The sequence below is a fragment of the Pyrus communis genome, chromosome 7 (assembly GCF_963583255.1).
Source record: "Pyrus communis chromosome 7, drPyrComm1.1, whole genome shotgun sequence".
In the NCBI taxonomy this organism is placed as follows: domain Eukaryota; kingdom Viridiplantae; phylum Streptophyta; class Magnoliopsida; order Rosales; family Rosaceae; genus Pyrus; species Pyrus communis.
In genome coordinates, this window is record NC_084809.1 from 9,295,462 (window position 1) to 9,318,714 (window position 23,253).

The 23,253-nt window shown below is 36.0% G+C and overlaps 1 protein-coding gene and 2 long non-coding RNA genes across 3 annotated transcripts; 1 reads left to right on the forward strand and 2 right to left on the reverse strand.

Moving 5' to 3' along the window:
- Positions 1–3,639: 3,639 nt before the first annotated feature.
- LOC137738872 (uncharacterized) lies at positions 3,640–9,787 on the reverse strand. Its single transcript, XR_011069066.1, has 3 exons — positions 9,502–9,787; positions 4,173–4,342; positions 3,640–3,868 (listed from the first exon to the last, which is right to left on the reverse strand). It is a non-coding gene; the product is annotated as an uncharacterized lncRNA (long non-coding RNA).
- A 699-nt stretch (positions 9,788–10,486) lies between these two features.
- On the reverse strand, positions 10,487–12,694 carry LOC137738685 (uncharacterized). The gene is made up of 4 exons (XR_011069045.1): positions 12,585–12,694; positions 11,250–11,661; positions 11,043–11,163; positions 10,487–10,934 (listed from the first exon to the last, which is right to left on the reverse strand). It is a non-coding gene; the product is annotated as an uncharacterized lncRNA (long non-coding RNA).
- An 8,396-nt stretch (positions 12,695–21,090) lies between these two features.
- LOC137741170 (HVA22-like protein f) lies at positions 21,091–22,929 on the forward strand. Its single transcript, XM_068480979.1, has 5 exons — positions 21,091–21,228; positions 21,943–21,969; positions 22,075–22,197; positions 22,451–22,700; positions 22,805–22,929. The coding sequence occupies exons 1-5, from the start codon at positions 21,182–21,184 to the stop codon at positions 22,829–22,831; spliced, it is 474 nt and encodes a 157-aa protein (XP_068337080.1). The 5' UTR covers positions 21,091–21,181; the 3' UTR covers positions 22,832–22,929.
- Positions 22,930–23,253: the final 324 nt, after the last annotated feature.

A 23,253-nucleotide genomic window follows, 5' to 3' on the forward strand; every position in this document is an offset into this window, starting at 1 on the left:
GAAACTTCTAAACGATCTGTTTTTGGAACCACGAGCTAGAGTCTGTTGTCGACGATTATTACAATATTGCCAATAACCAACTTTGGGAAGGCCACGACACCGACTATGGGGAAGCACAACGCCGACTCCGAAAAGGCACGACGCCAACTTGGCCTTTAAAGAAGAAGAATCCAGAGGAATTGGGTCCGGAGATGATCCTATCCCCCAAATGTGTGGCAAGATGTTTTTCCATTAAATACAATTTTAATGTGAAAAAGAATACTTTTTATGCGTAGTTGTTGGTAAAAACGATTATACACTATTGACCAAAAATAAAAAGACAATTATACACTCCAATCTTAAAATACAAGGAATAAAATGAGTGTAAAAGGATATTTTAAAGAAAGCTGTTGTTAGCGCTTAAAACAAATCAGCGTGCATTTAAAGGGATATATGATTTTCTGGAGAAAAATTAGAAATTATTTGTACAACAACAGTAAAAGACATATAAACAAACGCTAATTTAGACTCTCTTTTAGGTACAAGACTCTTTATTGTTCTACACACTAGGGGTTCGTTTTAGTATCGAAAAGGAGTTTAGGTTAAAAGGTTGAACTTGGAGCTTCTGCAGTCCATTCATACTCAAAATGGAAAATAGGTATTACTAGAAATTTGTACCCACGCGTTGCTGCGGGATTCAAAATTGTATGAAAAATTGTATTGCAAAGTTAAATTCCTTAGTTTAACTTGCTTGAAGTAAAAAACATCAAAAACTGAATCAAAAGGAAGGGAAAATCTTTTGTAAAACAACCCATAAAAGATACCATCTTTAGAATCAATTCAAGTATATTAGCAACGCGTTTGCACTCAATAGAGGAAACTAAACGAAAGCAAACCGCAACTCTTCTAGGTCTATTCTTTGGCCTAAAGAGAATTTGTGGGCAACAACCCCACAAAAAAAAAAACCCTTTCTTTATTTTGTTAAAAAAGAGCAAACTTTGAATCAATTGACATTTCAAATTCCAGTATATGATAACCAAAACAATAGGAAGCAACTTCATCAAATTAACACACCATGAATTCTGAAACAACATTAATCAGTAAGCTAAACTCACATGTCAAAATTAAAAGGGTAAAGTACAAAAAATTACCTCAACTATTGGGGTCACGACAGTTTCATACCTTATCTTTTAAAATTGACAATGTCATACCACATCTTACGAATTTGTGACAATATCATACCTCCGTCAATTTTTCTGTTAGTTTTTCTGTTAAGTGCTGATGTGGCAAGAGACTGTGACCACTTTCTATTAAAAAATTAATAAAATATTATTAAAAATTTTAAAAAAAATTAATATTTTTTAAATATTAAAATAATAAATAAAAGTAAAATTAAAATAAAAATAAAAAAAAATTAAAAAAAAAACTTAGTTGTCCCTTTCCTCCCCCTCTCTCTCTTCCCCATCTTCATCATCATTTGCTTAATCTTTAACACACACAAAAAAATAAAAAATAAAAAAAAATTAAATTTGAAATCCCAACCCCACCCGCCCCCCAGGAGAAGGAGGAAGAACCGAAGAAGAAGAAGAAGGAGGAAGAAGAGGAGGAGGAAAAAAAAATAAATTTGAAAACCCAACCCCACCCACCCCTCCAGGAGAAGGAGGAAGAACCGAAGAAGAACAAGGAGGAAGAAGAGGAGGAGGAAAAAAAAAAAAAAAAATTTGAAAACCCAACCCCCCCCCCCCCCCCCCAAACCCCAAGGAGAAGGAGGAAGAATCGAAGAAGAAGGAGGAAGAAGAGGAGGATAAAAAAAATGGAAACTGCAACCCAAAAAAAAAAAAAAAAAAATAGAAGAAGAAGAAGAAGAAGAAGAAGAAGAAGGGAAAGGGTCCCCGCACCCCTAGGAAATTTTTTTGTTTTGTTTCTTTATTCTTAATTTTTTTAATATTTAATTATTAAAAATATATTTAATTATTTTTTAATCCAGCTGGATTAGTGAGTGGTCTCTGTCTCTTGCCACGTCAGCACTTAACAGAAAAATTAACAGAAAATTTGACGGAGGTATGACATTGTCACAAATTTGTAAGATGCGGTATGACATTGTCAATTTTAAAATACGAGGTATGAAACTGTCATGATCCCAATAGTGAGGTAGTTTTTTGTACTTTACCCAAATTAAAATTATAAGAATAATTATATTGTCAAACTTCAGAGCTGCACGTACGGTTGCACTTATTAAATGACAAACTAATGAACTACATTGTATAATAAGAAAGACAATTGAACTTGTGCAAATGCTAAAAAAATTATAGAGAAATTAGAGAGAATGACTTATTGGAAAATCGCAAAAAGAGTGGTTACAATAGATTATTAGCAACAAACCTATTGGAAAAAATTGCAAGTTACATAAAGAATTAACATGTAACCTTACAAAATCTAGTAACAATTTCATTTGGTTGAAAGTATAAAGACATAGTAAAAGGAACTAACACGAAGTGAGTCTTCCTCTCTTCTCTCTTTGTCTCCCCGACTCTCCCCATGTTCACTCCTGCGTCAAAACAAACAAAATTCTTAACATAGAAATTAATCTCTTGAAAACCCAAAACTCTAATGTGGTTATTTATTCTACTATTATAATTTCCCTTCTCTGGAAATAAACAGAAGCAGAATCGGACAAAATTTTGTGGAAATTCATAGTAGTACCATGGAAAACAAAAATGGGACAAATTGGGCAATAATAATCCATCAGACAAATGTACACCACAAAATCAAGATTCAATAGGACACAAAAGCAATGTTTTAAAAGGCTCGCCTCAGGGTGCACTTAGGCGTCCTCTGAGGTTGGGCGTGAGGGTTACCATCTCTGTTTGATGGAGTGGGCGGAAGGCGTCGCCGGAGCTGCCTAGTCGCGCCTCAGGAACTTTTTAAAACCCAAATTTTGGGTAAGTTTTAACTACCTTATACCTCTTCCTTGCACTATTGTCTCTCTACCTTTTTTTCTGATTTTTATTTTTTTTATATAATGAATGTGTGTGCTGTCTGCGTGCATTGTTATATGTGTGCTCACGCCTCCCTAGGCCGGGCTATCCCTCGAACGCCTCGCCCACATCTCACACTTTTAATACATTGCACAAAAGCAACCATACTTATTCATAATCAGTGCATTCATGTTAAATTATCAATTAACAATTTTATACCTTTTATGTCACGGGTCTGGGACCATAGAAATTTCTATCGCCTCTTTGTCCATCTATTCTATAATCTATGATTTCCTTTTCTTCTTAATCATCCCTTGAGCTTCTTACAAAAAAACACATACATGCAAATGTTTTGAGGTAATAATAACAACCACTGAAGAAAGGAGGAGCACTTTTGTTGTAATTCACCTTTTGGGAAATCGGAGAAAGTGCTAGAAGACTTTGGTTATGATTCCGTCCTCAATAAAGTTGCAGTCTTTTAACTTCTTTTGGGACCCAATCATACCCGAAGAGACATTTAACTAATCAGATTGATGGATTTTCACATAATCTCAAAAAGGTTTCTTTTAACCACAATTTTAAGAAACAGATCAACCAATATATACGCAATCACAAAGCTTGATCACTTAAAAAATGTAACCACAGTAGAGCAACAAAAATGAGAGAGAACAAAAATCGGGAGTTCCATACAAATTTTAATAGCACGGTCAATGATAGCTAATTATAAGTAATCTTAATCAGTCAGTTATCATGAATATACAACTTATATTAATTTTCTACAATATCCAACACACAGATATAACAGAAGAGGAAACTTTTACTTAAGCAGCACAAAACGATATCCTCTGCATTTCATTCCAAAATCCATCACTCTTATGTATTTGCCTGCACAGTTTTTGCTCCAACATAGCCTGCCATGATGATAGCACTATCAATAATTAAGACATAAAGAAAGACTATCCTAGCTAGGCATTATCACTGGATTAAACCAACAATGCATAAGTAGCAGACCAAGTGTTTTTTAGAATTGATGTCTTAACATGTTTAAGTAGCGAAAAGATTACAACACATTGGATGTGTTAACACATCCATAAGCTGATGACTCCCTCTCCGGTTTACCGCATCATTCTTTATACATTCAACAATGCAGCTGCAATTAAAAGTCCTTGGAAAATGCCAAGCTACTATAAAGACATGACAAAAACTATATCTCACCTTACCCCCTTGTTGGCATAGACAGCATATCCGTCCTTGTTGTTCGAGGTGAATGATAATCCTGAACTCCATTATCATCATCGTTGAGAATGTCTTTGGCTTTTCTAGCAAGAACACCCCAAAACCCATGTTTGGATTCATTAACATTCTTCAATGATGTATACTCGTGGCTGAAAATCCAACGGAAAGCAGCAAAATTTAAGTAATGGGTAGAACAAAAACCGGAATCAGATACAACAAAACACACAATTCACAAATGAAACAGCACAAAACAAACCCCAAAAAAATTTAAATGAAGAATTCTTTATAACATGCATGTTGATAATGAAAGATAGTAATTCTGTGTTCTCAACTCAAATTATAGAGTGAGCATTCGTGCATTCATATTTATAGGATTACAAGTCATACATATGTAGAACTAGGATTACAAGTAGTTGAATCAGGATAAAACATGGTCTGCAGCAAGTGGTGAGGATTCCGTGTTGGACTGGGAGTTCGTGTTAGACTGGGAGTCTATTTGTGCAACAGATATAGACTGAGTTGGAGTCGGTTTATCACTCCCCCGCAAACGTACAGGGAGGTCACGAACTGGAAGTTTGGACAGCAAGGATGCAAAACGAACTGCAGACAATCCCTTGGTAAGAAGATCAGCCAGCTGATCCGTGGAGGAGACATAGCAAACGATGAGCTCTTGACGAGTGACCTTTTCCCGAACATAGTGATAGTCAACTTCGACATGCCGCATGCGCTGGTGGTGAACTGGATTGGAAGCTACGGAAATGGCACTAATGTTGTCGCACCAGAGGCGGGGCGGAGCAAGAGGGAGATGAAGCTCTCGAAACAAGGTGCGATACCAAGAGAGAGCAGCGGCTGTGTAGGCAAGCTGTCGATATTCAGCTTCTGTACTGGAGCGTGAGACACCACGTTGCTTCTTGGAGCTCCACGAAATGAGGTTATCACCAAGGAATATACAGTAACCACCAGTGGAACGGCGATCGTCCGGATCACCAGCATAGTCCGCATCAGCATAGGCAGTGAGCTGAAGGGAACTCGAGCGATAAACAATCCCATGTTTTGGAGTAGCTTTAAGATAACGGAGTATTCGTTTAACCGCAACCCAATGTGTCGTTGTGGGCTTATGCATAAACTGACAAACCTGGTTAACGGCAAAGGCAATATCAGGACGAGTGAAGAGAAGATACTGCAAGGCACCCACAATGCTACGAAACTCGGTGATATCAGACAATGGTTCGCCATCAGAGAGACTGAGGCGTCGGCCACTAATGGCGGGGGTCGAAATGGGCTTGCATTCCAGCATGTTGGTGCGTTGGAGAAGATCAGTGATATACTTTGTCTGAGTAAGATGAAGGCCCGTGCTAGTACGATGAACCTCCATACCTAAGAAATAATGAAGTGGTCCAAGATCCTTCATTGAAAATAATGTGCCCAACTGATGAATCAAACGAGTGAGATGGTCCATGCTATTGCCAGTAATAAGAATGTCATCCACATAAATTAACAAGTAAATAACCACGGAACCATCAAAGAAAGTAAATAATGATGAGTCTGCATGAGAAGATACAAAACCCAAATTTTCCAAGTGATTGGAAAAACATTGAAACCATGCACGAGGAGCTTGTTTAAGACCGTATAAAGAACGTTGCAACTTGCACACATGAGATGGACGTTGAGGATCAATGAATCCCGGTGGTTGCCGCATATAGACCTCTTCATTCAAAGAACCATGAAGGAACGCATTTTGGACATCAAGTTGTCGAAGAGGCCAATTGAAATGAATAGCAATGGAGAGAATTAACCGAATAGTCGCATGATTGACAACAGGACTAAATGTCTCAGCATAGTCTAAACCCTCTTGTTGATGAAACCCGTTAGCCACTAACCGTGCCTTGTAACGCTCAATTGAGCCATCAGAACGTCGCTTGATTTTATATACCCACTTATTAGGAAGAATATTCATAGTGGGTTGAGACGGAACCAAAGTCCAAGTGCCATTATGTTGTAAAGCATTGAATTCGTCAACCATCGCCTTTCGCCACTCGGAATCTTTATTAGCCTGACTAAAACATGTAGGCTCAACCAAGGCATTAGTAACAGTAGCAACATAAGTATATTTGGGATTAGGTTTGCAAATACCACTTTTGCCTCGAGTGACCATAAAATGGGACACGGCACTTACCTCGGGAGTAGATGAAACCAATGGGGCGGGTGTGACTGGTGGCAGGTTTGATGTAGGGACTGGTTCAGGAGAAGAACTGGAGGACACGGTAGAGATGGATGCAGGTAGGACAGGAGGCTGAGAAGGTTGGGGGCGTGGGGATCGGCGAGTGTATACTTGAAGTGGGCGTTGGGTAGAAGGCTGAGGTGGGGTAGACACGGCTGAAGTAATAGGATGAGGTGGGTGCGGGAAGGAGTGGACGGCAGTAGTAGGTGTTTTGGAAGGGCCAATCTCGAGAACGGGATCCACAAACGAGGAGAGTGGTGAGGACGAAGTAACAATGGAGTCTTGATATGGAAAACTGTTCTCATCAAACACAACATGGCGAGAAAGAAAGACACGTCCCGTAGTGGGATCCAAACATCTATAACCTTGATGATTTAATGAATATCCTAAGAAAACACACCGTTTTGAACGAAATTGTAATTTGTTAGTATTATAAGGACGCAAGTAGGGATAACAGGCACAACCAAAAACTTTGAAAAACAGATAATGAGGAGGTTTGTGAAATATTTTTTCATAAGGAGACATATGGTGTAAAAGACGAGTGGGCAAACGGTTAATGATATAATTAGCAGTATGAAAAGCTTCGGCCCAATACGAAGTAGGTAAACCAGATTGGGCTAAAAGAGTAAGCCCAGTCTCGACTAAATGACGATGTTTACGCTCGGCTAATCCGTTTTGTTCAGGGTGATGGGGACATGTAAGACGATGTAAAATACCATGGTCATGTAAAAACGTACTAAGGGCCTTATTAACAAATTCCCCACCACCATCGGTTTGAAAAGCTTTAATCTTAAGAGTGAACATATTTTCAACCAAATTTTTAAAAGTAACAAATGTAGGAAAAACGTCAGATTTTGCACGTAATGGATAAAGCCAAGTATAACGAGAAAAATCATCCACAAACACCACATAATATTTAAAGCCAGAAACAGATAAAGAGGGTGAAGTCCAAACATCGGAATGAATTAACTCTAAAGGAGAAGAAGACACAGATGTAGACAAAGAAAAGGGTAATTTATGACTTTTTCCGAGGGGACAAAATTGACAAAATTTATTTTGAAACGAGCCTTGAATGGGCAATTTATTTGCAGAAATTAAATGTTTTAAAATTGAAAACGAAGGATGACCTAATCTACTATGCCATAAGGCATCAGTTACACGTTCACCTAAGAAAGCAAAAACACCATGGGTTTGATGAGAGGGGCGATTAGAACACGGGTAGAGTCCATTGTTACTCCGGCCTTGTAAAAGGATCCTCCCCGTCCGTGAATCCTGCACACGATAAAAATGGGGATGTAAAGTAAAGAAGCAGTTATTATCATCCGAAAAACGGTTCAAAGAAATCACATTAGTTGAGGCTTGGGGACAATAGAGGGTGTTAGGCAAACGAAAAGAAGCATATTTAGTTTGAAGATACGAGTCACCAATTTTTGAGATGTTCAAACCTGGACCACCATTCACACCACGAATTTGATCGGTGCCATGATACTCACGAGGATTTTGGAGGTGGTTGACATCATTGGTTATGTGAGAATTTGCGCCGGAGTCAAAAAGCCATTGCTGGACAGAGGGTGCAGCGGCGGAAGCACGGGAAGATGGTGCAGCTGTGTAAGCTTGAAGACGAGAGGAGGGAACCCGACCTTCGTAGGACATATTGAGACGATTGAAGCAATCAATAGCCGAGTGCCCAAAGCGTTGACAAATCTGACATTGAATACGCCCAGAGGAGGAAAAAACAGGCAAGGATCCATGAGAGGTGCTGGAGCCAGGTGTTGGACCAAGAAGTCCATTGTAGGAAGAAGATGACCCGCGGGAAGGGGCTGCAGAGGTGGTAGAACCGGAGTCATGAGCAGCCAAATTTGGGCGTGAGAAATTACCAGCACCACCACGGGAGAAGCTTCCACCACGTCCACCACGAAAAGAATTACCACGGCCACGGAAGCCACTGCGACCGCCACGGACAGCAGCAAAAGCAGAGGTGCCGCTATCAGAGGGAAGAGAAAAGGCGTTGTAACGTTGCTCGGCACTCAGTAATAAGGCTTCCAATGAATTGTAGGTGATGGGAGTGTCACGAGCCTGTGCGGAAGCAACAGTGGTCTCATATTGTGGACCTACTTTACTCATAATAATGGCAACTAAGTCAGATTCAGAGACGGGGGCGCCAGAAAGAGCAAGGTTGTCGGCGATGGCGTTGACGTTGTCGAGATAGTCAGCAATAGAAAGATTACCACAAGCAGTATTCATCAATTCTGTACGCATTTGGATAATACGATTTTGAGATGTAGAAGCATACCGTTCTTGAAGAGACGACCAGGCAGAAGCCGAATCAATTTTGTTGACGATTGTAGCAAGAACCTTGGGAGTAAGGGAACTCGTAATCCAAGAAAGGATCATCTGATCAGTCTGTATCCATTCAGCATATAATGGATTGACCTTGTCAGTGAGTTTACCATGGTCATCCAGAAGAAACGCAGATGGGCAGTGATTTTCACCAGTAACATAAGATAGTAAGTTGCGGCTACGCAGCAAGGGAAGGAACTGAGCACGCCAGAGAGGGTAGTTGTTGCGGTCGAGCTTGATGGTGAGAAAATTCATGACAGAGGGAGCAGCAGTAGCAGACGAAGAAGACGCCATAACTGTAGAAGACGCAGAGAAAAAAAAAAAAAATTTATAGTATGAACCTTTGTCGTGAGACGCTGGCTCTTGATACCATGAAAAATAGTAATTCTGTGTTCTCAACTCAAATTATAGAGTGAGCATTCGTGCATTCATATTTATAGGATTACAAGTCATACATATGTAGAACTAGGATTACAAGTAGTTGAATCAGGATAAAACATGGTCTACAGCAAGTGGTGAGGATTCCGTGTTGGACTGGGAGTTCGTGTTAGACTGGGAGTCTATTTGTGCAACAGATATAGGCTGAGTTGGAGTCGGTTTATCAGATAATACCACGAAAAATTCCACTTCATTATACATGCCATTTGTTTTCTCTGTCCAAATATGAAATTGCCATCATCTTTTTCGAAAGCACAAACCAAAATCACTTCTCAAAGAGCTTATACACAGAAAAGAGTGGAAGCTTACCCCAAGCCAATTTCGTGTTGTTCACTCCTTCTTCTTCTTCTTCTTCTTTTGGACCCAACAATCTGTGGGTTTGATTGCAGCATAATGATTCAGTTTAAAATTTCAAAATTGATTATATATATGTAGATAATCTTAAACACTTCAATTAAACCTGAAATTGAAAAGAACACTTCAATCTGACTAAAACTACACAAAGGCAAAAACAAAGACAGAAAAATGTTCAAACCAATCTATAAGCCAAAATGATCCCCCAACATCAGTAAATTAACAATAAAAATCTAAACCATTATAAATTCACAGGAAAATCAAAACGCGCGAAAAAAATAATTGGATCACAACTGATCAGGTACAAAAGGATCAATTACAAATCCAAAAGAAAATTTTCTTTGAGAATTCTTTGAAGGTGCGGTGAGGCTGCTAAGAAACATCGGCTTTGCTCCGACGATGAAAGCAAAGACGGAGGAAAGGTAGAAACTTGGGTGGACATGTATGCAATGTGCACAAAATGAAAATAAAATGTTGGGGTTAACATTGATCAATTTAAGATTAAATTGGTTAAAACAGTTAAAACGTAAGATATTGCTTGACAATAGATCAGGTGATCAAATTTATGCAATGAAATATTACAACTGAGGACAATGGATTGAACAAAAGCGAAAGAGAAGTGGGAAAAGAAGAAAAAAATAGCAGAAAAAAGAGAGGCATTAACAAAAGTAACAGAAAATTAACAACGCAAAATATTTGATACATTGAAAACTAAATGGCTGAACGGATTATTTACCTTCAATAAACACTGATCGTTCTTGAAAGTGAAGAAGAACGAAACCAGACAGCGATATGAAGCATCTAATTACAGAGACAAAATCTGTAGATGATAAAAAGAGAATTTAAACGTAAAATGTATGTGTAAATGAAAAATCTAAAAAAGAAAAACAATAAAAACAAAATAAGAAAGATCAAGAAAAGAGGCCTTACCATAGTTTGGACGAACGTTACTTCAAACCGACTGCAAGTGGGAAACTATACTTAACATCATGCTGAGAAGATGTAGAAATGGCATGACAAAACATTGACAGCATCAAAAATAGAGAGCTCACAAAAGGGTTATAAAGAAAATGTTTAATTTGTACAATGCAGATACAAAAGGTTAAAAGTTGTTTATTTACATACAAACAAAAAAATATTACAGACATGTGTTCGATTTTAGCACTTGGAACCACCTTTCAAGCGCAACCAGCATTCGGATACAAAAAATTGGCAAGTGCTGGTCTATGTACAGGCAAAAAATATTACGAAGTTCAGATTAGAGAGATATTTACATCACAACCAAATAAGATAAATATTGTTTGATACAGATTAACAAAAAACCATCAGAATTTTTGGGCATTGCGGTCAACTTCTGCTATTGCACTGTCCATTTTTGAAAAACCAACCTAGAGAAATGAAAGAAATTAAAAGGGTAAGATCGTTATTAAATATACGCTGGAATAAATCTTGTCTAAAAAAAAGAAAATAAAAAGGCAACGTTAAAATATAGTGACCTAGCTTCTTTTTGGAGCAGCGGAGTTCAACTTTTCACCCGTCGGGGATGACTCCTTAAGCAATTTGATCGGCACTACATCCAATTCTCTTAGATCTGTGTCTGAAATTTCCTCGGCTCCACTATTTTAAATGGGTTCCCAATGTTAAATAGTATGAATATATGGAAATTTGAAATTTATAGTTGCAAAAGCTGTTACGGCACAAACCTTTGTTCGCCAGCAGTAAAAAGAGCTCTCCTAATTGATTCCCTCTTTCATTTATATGATTACTTAGTGGTTTCAGCTGTTGAAGTAGAAGATGAAACAGTGGTGGAGGACACTATGATTTCTCTTGACAAAGGTTGTGGAGTTACTCGCTGCATAGTCGTATCCTCAGTCACATTGTGAATGAGCACATCGTTCGCATTAAAAGTATTCCTCCTATTAACAAATCGTAAGCGAAAAATCTTCTTTTGTCCAATAAGCCTAAGAAACTCGTTTGGTAATAGTTGTTGGTCCACCAGTCTAATTCATTACCAGGTCTTTGCAAGGCATGCCAAAAAGTTTCTCGCCGCATTTACCGATTATCAAAGCATTCATTTCATTTGTTTCATCTTCAAGAATGAGATTAACTTTGTACCTACATTTAGAAACTCAACCTTATGAGATTTTTTGAGAATCACAAATTGCCACAAACTAAATACCTAAATAAGTAGAACTAAAATAGATCACACACAGTGTAACATCCCACATCGTCTAGAGAAGTGGATCATCTAAGCCTTATATGTATATTCTCATCTTTACCTAGCACGAGGCATTTTGGGAGCTCACTGGCTTCGGGTTTCATTGGAACTCCAAAGTTAAACGAGTTTGGACGAGAGTATTCCCAGGATGGGTGACCCACTGGAAGTTCTCGTGAGTTCCCAAAAACAAAAATCGTGAGGACGCAGTCAGGGCCTAAAGAGGACAATATCGTGCTACGGTGGAGTCGAGCCCAAGATGTGGTGTGAGTTCCTAGAAACAAAAACCGTGAGCATGGTCGGGGCCCAAAGCGAACAATATCTTGATACGGTGGAATAAAGCCCAGGATGTCGTGGGGACCTGGACCGGGATGTGACACACAGGCAAAAACTTTATTGAATTATACAATGATCATATGTAACCAAATATAACAAAAAAGAAAAAGGAAAACGAAAGAAAGGGGAAAAAGAAAGTTTTGCCACAGCAGGAAAAAAAATTATAAGATTTAGGTTTATAGGATGTAAATGAGACAAAAACACAAACCAAAGAGAAAACAATGGTAACAAAAATAATTTTTCAAAGAACATCATGTTTAGGAACCATTCTGGACATCCATTGCAAAAACACTTCACAATCCAAAATTTAAATTTTTTTTGAAGTGTGACTGCATAAAGAATGAAACTAAATTTGTATATTCCGTACTGAATGTCATTAGCCTTCTCTGTATCTATTTGTTCCAATTGGCTAACAACAAACCACAGGACACCCAGAAAGAGCCAACTTTTTTATTCGTTTTGCTTTAAACATTCGATTTAACATTACCAAGGCGTTGGAATCTGGTTGGGATGTTTTTGGCAAATGAGCTGGCCACTAATTAGATCCTTGTGCATCTGTTTTACACAATACAGGCAAGCACTGTACCACCAATCGAAGCACTTGTCAAAACGCTTAATAGATGCTTTGCACAGAAATGTGTCGTCTTGTAACACATTTTGTCACTTATTTGTAATAGCCAGAATGACAACACAATTAGTTATGTTGAAAATGTTAAAATTGAATCGTCAAGTTTAATACCTTGTGCAAGTCTGAATCCAAAAACGCTAATTCATCAATTGTAACCCTTTTAGCAGTCTGCAAAATTTCAGCTTCATTTGCTTGTTTCGAAGAGGGAGGGAGCATTTTCAAACGTTCTGTATAATCAAAAACTTGCAAGCATCAAAACATTTTATGAGTTTAACAATTTAAAAAAAAAAAAAACACAAACCATACTCCACCAAAAAGAATTAACAGTCTTATTTTGTTTTGACAATGAGAAATACACTCACACTGACTTATATGCATTGACTTTGGGGATGTCTAGATCAATAAAAAAAAAGGGACGAACCAGTACTGTTTAAAGTGATCTTATCTGCACATTGGAATCACAGCACAGAAAACAAAAAGAAAATATTAATAAAGGTGGCTCATCACATTTTGTGACAAAAACTACATAATAGAGATAATCTACAATACGTAGATACCCAACTGTTTAAAAAGTTTTCATAAAATCGTGGGACAATCAGCTGTATGATGTGGTGCATTTCAAACCAACTAAGTCATTCATAGCACAATATTTATCATTTTCTAACTGTTAATGAAAAACCGATGATCAAATCTACTTAACAGACATGATTGAATAAAAAAGAAAACAAAGTAAGAAAGAGATCAGTAGCAATCAGTAACGACTGATATATTAAGATGCTTCTAAACTAATTGATGACAAAGAAGAAAAACATATAATGACAAATCGGAGCAAAGACAGATAATAAAAGTGCAAAACGATATAACATCTAGAGAATTTAAATGAAACAACATTTGCAGACACCAAAATAAATAAGCCAAAATTAAGTTTTTAAGAAAACAGAATACTCAAGTAAAGCTTCACTTTCAGACTTGTGAAAACAACAAAGGGCAAAGAAAACGCGTCCATTGACAAAGAAGAAAAGGCTTTTCCAATGTCCCCCCACAACGTTACCATCACTTCCTCTTTCCTGTTGATAAAGGGAACAACGAATAAACTTATCACTTTTTTTTGTAATGCAACAAATTAACAAATATTGAAAACAAATGTGACGAACATCCATATGAAACAAAATATAACCTTATATTCTTGATACCGACATCACACTTGTATGCAATCCTCTTATTAATCTGTTTGGATTCAAGAGGTTGTACAGCGCTTATACGTCCAATGACATCTTATTATTTAAAACATAAACAAAGTTAAAGAGCAATTTGGAAAACAAATGCAGACACACTTGAACCCATGCATATCCACATATAGATTAACAGTACCTGTGAGAATGTCAACACTGTTCAAGCGAGGGTACAGTGTGTTATAATCTTGTAGAAAAAATCGATGGTGAGGGATAGGCAGGAAGACGCTTGCTAATTTTCAAAACATTGTTTTCGAGGTGAACAAAATCAGGGTTTCATGCGGTACTACCTTGTATTGTGCCTAATTTTAACAATTCGAAAATCCAAGATTTCATAACATCCACCGGCTTCAATTTTGGAGGCCATAACATTGTGATCACCATCTGATGTACAGCCCTCCCCCGCATGTTGCTTCACATTTCATTAATCAAATTGTTACCATAAAATAAACTCAACAAATCAAAACAGTTAAATAATCTGAGGCAAGATGTTAAAAAAAAAAAAAAAAATCTATGGGGGCACAAAAATTTGAGATAGAAAACACCACGTGTCAAACATAACCAAAGAAGCCGAAAATTTGAGAACAATAATCGAAGACATGAAACAGATGGTCGACACACACATTTCGCTAACCATAAGACAACTAATTTTAACCATGTGACATGTAAAAAACCATCTCGACATGAACATTATTTACTCAATTAATTGTCATTGCCTCTACTTTTGATTAAACTAATCAAACAATGATTCCTCACCGCTTCATCGATGAACACACAGTGCAGGGCAGTGTACTTCTAAACAGTTCCTGGGATCATGGATTTCCAAATTCTGCATATCCGAACTTTGATTTTATCTGCCTTTGTGTATGGTCTTAACTGATTAACAGGAGTTGGGCGAATGTTATCCATTTATCCTATGAAGAGGAAATTACAGCGACACATTAGAAATTTCCACAAACCCACAGAAAGAAAAAACAATAAAAATTATAAATGATGTGCAATCCATTCATCCATGTTGTGAAACAAAGAGACAGAGTTGATCACGTAACCAAAACGGCAATCATAAGGCCAAAAAAAAAGGGAAAAATTTCAAACAAAAGATGTAAAAAAAAAATAAAAAAAATAAAAAAAATAAAAAAAAAGGAGAACATTCAAATGGTAGAGATCCTCGACATCTGTATCAAAAGGTTATATTTATTAACCAAATTATTAATACAATTCTTGCATCTTAATATGTATCTAAATATCTCCACCTTCATTTAACGAAAGTGATGTTGGCGGTGGTGTTGTAGAGGGGACGAAGAAGAAATAAAAATCAAAACAGAAAAATAGCCAACTAATTCATGAGCCAATACCAACTCCCTCATGCGAAAAAAACCCAAAGTCTCAAAAACTACAGACCCATAACAATTTCATCAAGTGACTAACCTCAAATGCTCACCTGCAACGACACTTCTTACATCCTATGTCTCTTTCCCCAACCTTTGCTTCCCCAAATGACGCACCTAGACCTCTCTCGCCACAGGCGTTGACTCCTCTCACAATTTAAAACCCTAAAATCCATTCAAACCCATTAACTAAACAAAGAACATCACAAAAATTAAACGATGAATTGCTAAAAAAAAACCAATGAAGTCCACATCTCTTTAAACGCAACAGAAGAAAACCTCTTTCACAGTTTAAAACCCTAAAATCCATTCAAACCTATCACCCAAACAAAGAACACCACAAAAAATTAAACGATGTACTGAAAAAAACCAACGAAGTCCAGATCTCTTTAAACGCAACAGAAGAAAACCCACTCTGCAAACCAACATAAAAATCTGCAAAGGAAAACAAAAATCTAAAAAAAAAAAAATCACGCACCACAGAGTTAACAGACAAAGGAAACACCTGCGACGTTCTGAAAACCACAGTTGAGAAGAACAAAACACAAAAGCGCGCCAAAGAGAAGCACACAACGGGAACCAAAAGAAAAGAGAAGCTGAGAGTGATAGAAAACTACCAATGCAAGTGAGAAACGGAAACAAAAAGCAAGCAAAACAAACCCCAAAAGAGAACAGCAGGATGACCGACACGTGTCACATACAATTCCCAGCTTGTCCCTGCCCGAACCACCAAAAACAATCAGAAGGCATGAAAAAGCCGAAGGGCAATTCGGCCACTGGAAAACCACCCACCTAGCGCGGGCAAAGTAGGAATTTTACTATAGAAAAGGAAGAAATCAGCACCAAAACCCAAACAAACCAGGGGTAGATCTGTCCGGACATTATTTCTAAACAGTGCCAGGCTCAACTGGCTTTTAGTATATATAATATAATATAATTTGTGACATACTCAAAATGGAAATTAGGTATTATTCGTGACTGAGATTCATGGACTCTATAGCAACTAGCAACTAACTCAGATAGGGTTCTTTCTGCCGTGGCTCCTGCCAACACTAATAAAACACTTTTTTATTTTTTTTTATTTTTTTCTTTCAACCTTTTTATTGTTCATGGAAATTACAATATATTAAAGGGAGAAAAAGAGCAATAGCCAACAAATAATACACACAAAACTGAGGCCAAGACGTACAAATTGAAAAAATTAATATAAAGATGTTGACGTCCCTTTGCCCGTTGACTTGCAATTGTAAAAAGACAAACTCGGGCTCGGGTCAGGCTAGATGGACTCTGGCTTGGGTCAGGCTAAGCGAACTCTAACGCGTGGACGAAATGATAAGGGACTGTCCGGAAACATATTTACAAAGCTTTGCATAGAGATCTACAAAGAAACAATCAAATTGATCAAGATGCACAAGAAGGATTGCATCCATGTACAATTTTACACTTATCAACAAGTATAATCTATTTCAGTATTCTAAGTGGTTATTCTATTCTAGATAATGAAGAACTTGTTATTCTTAACTTCAAGAAAAAAAAAAAGAAAAAAAAAACTCTTGGTTTCAAGAATTCCTATACAACTTAAGTTACACACTAAATTTTTTTTCTACCTACTGGTTGAATTTATATGCTTATTCTGACCAGAATATTCAAATAATTTTCATTGAATGACTATAAATAGGAGCAAGAAAGTTCTATGGAAAGGTGTTGGAAGCATGGGTACACGGATTTGGGATGCTAACTTAGTAGACGCGTAAGCGAGATGTGATATTTTGTTAGCAATTTTTTCGAGGTGCTCATGTGACAAGTAATGACCATGAAAGAATCACTGAAATAGATTATACTTGTTGATAAGTGTAAAAAGGGAATTGTGGGGCTGAGATCTTAAAAACTAAGGAGAATTATGAAAATTGTAATAATTCACAATAGTCATGGAGTTCCTAATTCTGTAAGAAAAATTGCGTAAAAATAAGAAACTCTTTAAAGAAAAATAATCTTAGTAGAATGGGTATCCATTTGATTCCTAGTTTATCATTTTACCATCCAAATTGAATGCCAAAATTTGTAAAGCTCAGAATTACGAACATCGAATTATGTGTCAAACTCGCTATTTTTCAAGTCAAAGAATGGGGCTTTTCGAAAATCAAATATTTCTAGTTTATCATTTTTCTTTGCACATATATCTTCAATTTGATATGTTTCCACATGTAATAAATACTTTTAATGGCAGAGCTAGAAATTTTTTACCGGATAGGCTAGCTTAAAGATTTAAATTTTTATAAACAAAGAAAAATTTTCACAGTATCAGTTAGCTTAAGAAATTTTTCACAAGGTGGGCCAAGAATTTTCATTATTCAAACAAATTCAAACGTACAAGAAGCGATGAGAAAAAAGATGTGAGAAAAAGAGATGGTTTGTAAACTGTATTATATAATCAAACCGAGAGAATTCGAATCAGTAACTAAATATATGATGGACTACATTTGAAAATCAATTAAAACTACATGAATAATTTTATTTTCTACCGAAAGCTACATGGGCTACAACCTAGGGTAGCCCTTAATGTGGCTCTGCCGGTGAATACTTATAATATTGAAAAATTGAAACCTTTCTTTACATTCAATTTTTTTTTTTTTTCCCAACCTCATCATACATGAAATTCTAGCTCCGCTTCTGTATGTGTCATTTTATAATTGATTCGTTGTAACTTGTATGTTGTATAAATACATTCTACTTACAAGTTACAAAAAAGAGTTATTGGTATTCTCTTAGTAAAAATTTGGAATGTTATATTGAAGCATATTACGATCCCAATTATGATCAAATAACTTACCAAGCATTTTGACAACAAAATAAAAAAGAAAAGAGAAAAATGTCCCAAACATGAAGATATAAGGCTGGTTTGGTATTGTTGTGCTTTGAAAAAAAAATTGCTTCTGTTGTGCTGTGAGAATAAGCAGCTGTGAAATAAAGCAGGGGAATATTTGGTAAACTTTTTTGTAAAAGTGCTTTTGAAAAAAAAAATTAAAAAAAAAAAGGTAGTATAATACTGTTTGGTAAACTTTTATGTAAAAACAACTGTGATTATGTGAAATGACCAAAAAGTGTATAATACTATATTATTATTATGATATTTTATTTAATATTACTAGTTTTATGTGAGGATTTTGTGTGGCCGTGGGGCCCACACCCCATTTCCCTTATCCCCGTGTCTTCCTTTCCGTCCCCCAATTCTATTTTTCCCCTCCTTGCACCGAGTTTGATATTCATCTTCCCCATTCCCAAATTTCCTTTTTCATTCTTGCCCATCTCTTTTCTCCGTCTGTTTCTCATCTCTCTCTCCAACCACCCATCTGCTTCTCATCTCTCTCTCTAACCTCACAACCACCATAGTAGTGGATCCACAACCATGCAGCTTCAATTATAGATGACGGAGTGTCGTTTTAATGTCAGATGTCGCACCGAATGGGTTTTAGATCCGGTGATCGCCAACAACAACCCATTCTTCAACAACTCTGGCTTCAAACCCATCCTGACACAAAATCATCTCGAATCATGTAACTTGAAGCCAGTTATCGCTGATGGACGATGTGTAAGCGAGGAAAACCCAGATGCCCACTCCACACCACACCATAGAAGGCAAGAATCAGGACAAAATCAGTCATCTCCCTTCTGCCCATTTCCCCCCTCTCTCAGATTTCTCAATCCCCAAACACCAAAACAAACCCACCTCTTGGATCGCATTGTCCCTCCCTCCTCTACATATCCGGCGAAATAAGAATATCAATTTTGAAGATTCGATCTTCAACCTAGTAAGAAGCAGAAACGGAGAGGAAAGGTAATTTTTTATTTTTTCGTCAGGAAGAAGAAAGGTTGGGAAGAGAGGAGATTAGAATTTTATTATATTTTAAAAATTTTAAATTAACTTTTAGGGTATAAAGGGAAAAAACTGTAGTTTAGAATATTAACTTTCTAGTTTAATGTGTGCTCTATGCAACAAACAAGCCAACTCCTCCTCCATTTGCTCCGCTTTCAACTCATTTCAAAAACTTTTTTTTCTTCTTTTAAATACTTGTCAGCCCGTAATCTCCCTTTGTAGCTTTCAAGTAGGAGTGCACTAGTTAACAGAATTATAAGTAAGTGGGCTCAACCCAGCAAGCGTAACGTAACTATCATCTAAGCGTCTCTATTTGTCTAAAGTGTAATGAATAGATATTTTTTTACATATAGCCACCATATGAATGATGGTAAGCAAGCAAACAATATACTGTTTAAAAAATAAGTGAAAAGGCCAAAAAAAAAAAAAAAAACAAATGAAAAAGATAGCTAACATTCTTCAACGTATATAATTTGATCTAATTTAGGGCTTACATAACATAACCTTGGATCTAATTTAGGTCTTACTTAACATAACATGTTGGGGTTACATCAAGTTAAAGTTAAGGAGGTAGATTGTCTACCCTCCCATTTCTATACTTTCTCCATACACTTCTGTTTGTGTAGTTACGGTTAAGGAGGTAGATTATATTCCTATTACCTTTTGTTTTATTATTTATATAAAAAATTAATATAAAATTGTAATATAGTTTAACCGTGACCATATATTACAGGAATGTATGAAAAGAGCATAGAAATAAATAAGAGAGTAGACAATCCACCTCTTAAAGTTAATGGACAAAGTACGTGTAATGATCAAAGCTTTTGGAATTATTAAGGAAGGCTACTGTTTTTGTACCACAAAATAATATGTTGTCGTTGTTGTTCCCTGCCCTACTTGCTTGTCCATCACATGCCTTGTCGCTTTTTATTACCTACACACCACCTTCAGGGTTTGCTTGCTCTAATTTCTTTTGCTTTTTTCTTTTGGAGTTGTTGCTGACACTTTAAAAATCTTATTCTACGTTCTATTTTTCTTTCTAAATATAGAAAGTTTGAAATGTAGAATGTTTGAAATTTGAAGTGTCAATAACAATTCTCTTTCTTTTTTATTAACTTTTTAATCCCATTTTTTCATTATTTATTTCTTTCAAAAGTAAATATAAATCATATGTAACCGAGTAAGAGAGATTCAGATGCAATGTGTTTACTTGTTTTCTCACATTAACTAATCACCTAATGAGTAAGCGAGACTGAATGTGATCGTGATAAAAAAAATAAAAAAAACACATGTTCTTTAATTAAAAGATACGCATTTACATGCAAATTTCTTCATCAATTGAGTATGTGTTTTGGGTCTTATTTTTAATAGCACGCATTTTATTGTACTAATTAAATCCATATAGCTATTAACCTTAACATGCATATAATAAGCATGCAGCGTATTGAACATTAGAGGAATCAATACAAGTTCATGAGTTTGCAGCATGAAGCTTGTGATTATTGGGGTCTTCTTGGTCTTTCAAAGCCTTTAATTTATGAGTGCATCACTAATTAATAAACACCAATCTTTATAATTATTATCCTTTTTTTAATAACCAATTAATATGTATGTTATGCATATATAATAAATAAAAACTGAAATGTGTATGTTATAAGATGCTAACGCACGTAAAAGTAGCTTTGAAAAAGGAGAAAAGTTAAAGAGAAAGAAAAGCTAGCTAAGGTATATATGCCAATGCCATTGAGATCACCAAAAGAAAACCCTTTGATGGGGCAAAAATTCTTTACTTGGCTTCATCAAATCAACCTCAACAATCCACGGACCTTTAAATACACGACTTACTTGTACTTCCCATCATCGACTCATTTTCTCAGGAAATTATTGTTCATATATTTCAGGATTAATTTTTAAGAAGAAACGAGTGCGCGGCTGGACCAGATCAAATTATAGTGTTTCAGCATGGGTGTTCTTGGAGCCATTGCTAAAAATTTGGATACAATAATCGGGTATTTAGCAAAAGACCCACCTAAAATATCATCATCTGTTTTTTTTCTTATTATTTTTTTAATAATTGCTTTATCATATCCTCCATGCATTGATACTAATGTGACAAGCATGTCTATTACAAAAGGTGCGGAAAAAGTTTATATGGGTGGTGTCTTCATCTGAATAATGTCAACTTCCAATTCATGAATAAATAAGTAATTAAGCACACACGGCTTCATCTTTATATGTTAATCTTGATTTGGTATGTGTGTATATATTTGCAGAGATATTTTACAAAAATAATACCGTATGTATCAGTAAAAAAAAAGAGTATAAAAAACGTACAATATATATGTATATGCATGAAATGTATTTGGTTATATTCATGTCACATTAAAGCCTTAGACAACACATATATTCGTGTGATTGCTACAATAAGTAAGATTATCTGAAATATATATCAGCTTTTTGAATCTATAAATTTTATACAGTTATTTGACCTTCAAGTTTTCACGATCTTAATTAAATATATAGTTGAAGGTTTCAAGCTTCCAATATTGTTAATATTATGGGTAATTTTTTTAAATATATCCAAGAAATATGAATAATAACATGCATTAACGAACATATATACATATGTGTATTTTATTATATCATAACCGGAGCTTACTAATTGATATTTCATTTCTACGTACCGATTAATCTTGAGAATTTTTCTTTTGATCTTCTTGCAGGCCAGGCCTTATGCTTCTTTATCCATTGTAAGTAAATTCTTAATAATCGACGAAAAAGGGCAATAATCAGCTAGAAATTGACTAATTTATTGATATATTTATTAGTTCCATTTGGTGATCATGCATGAACAGGTATGCATCAATGAGAGCAATCGAGAGCCCTTCAGCACTCGACGATCAGCAGTGGCTAACATATTGGGTTATATACTCTTTCATAACCTTATTCGAACTATCCTGCTGGAAAGTCCTAGCTTGGTATGTCAACAAAATACTGCGCGCATGCACATTTATTTTAGGAAGATAATTTCCACACTCTTATTTTCACTTTCTTCACTCATCGATCTCTTTGTTTTTGTCTCTTGATTCTGCTTGTATTTATTCATTCCAACTGTTAGAAAAATAGAATCTGGAAATCATTTCTCTTTATTTTGATATATACAGTTTTCTAATAACTATCCATGCAACTATTGATTAAACTATATATCTATTTGGAAATTGGCATGTATAGGATTCCAATATGGCCGTATACGAAGCTGTTATTTTGCATTTGGTTGGTGTTGCCAATTTTCAATGGGGCAGCCTATATTTATGAGAACGTTGTGAGGAAGTATGTGAAGCTTGGAATGGATACGACGAGCTCAAACTATACAGCGGGTCAGAAGAAGGTCCTGCAAATGATGAGCCTCGACGCAAGGAAGTCCGTCGAACGCTTCATCAATCAACATGGAGATGATGCTTTCGAAAGAGTCGTCAAAGCGGTATGCACAAACACTGATTACGATCATCATCAAAGAATTAATATCTATTGATCTCTTTCTAAGAAAGATTAAGTTCACTAATGAATCTGTGATCAAATACGCAGGCTGAAAAAGAAGCTAGGAGATACTGATCGATGCAGCAATTATGTAGCTACAAACATATAGAAGAGATGTGCATTCTAGTCTTTGTAACTTTCTTTCATGATCAATGTAATTAGAAGCTTATATATGCTTTATTTTCTCTCAAGTATTGGAGAAAATGCATGTCGATAAATGTACTTTGAAGAAATACAGCAAAAGTGAAATTTCTATTGCAGTATACCAAAATCTTGGACAAAAAATATTTTTAAAAAAGGCCAAAATTTTTCCTGCTCATGGAGGGACTAGAATTTTCGCACTTCGAAAATTACATAGGAAATTATTATTAGCACTCTAAAAATCTTATTTTACACTCCAAACTTGTGATGAGTATAGAATGAGATTTTTGAAGTGCCAATAACACTTTCCCTTATACTCAAGAAAACAAGAATCTTAACTTCGGCCGGCAAAAACA

What these genes read in the sequence shown, in the direction of transcription:
- LOC137741170 (XM_068480979.1), top strand. Translation starts at nt 21,182, where the DNA reads ATGGGTGTTCTTGGAGCCATTGCTAAAAATTTGGATACAATAATCGG. An exon ending in CTTATGCTTCTTTATCCATT is followed by an intron (nt 21,970 to 22,074) that starts GTAAGTAAATTC and finishes ATGCATGAACAG; the next exon opens with GTATGCATCAATGAGAGCAA. An exon ending in TGCTGGAAAGTCCTAGCTTG is followed by an intron (nt 22,198 to 22,450) that starts GTATGTCAACAA and finishes TGGCATGTATAG; the next exon opens with GATTCCAATATGGCCGTATA.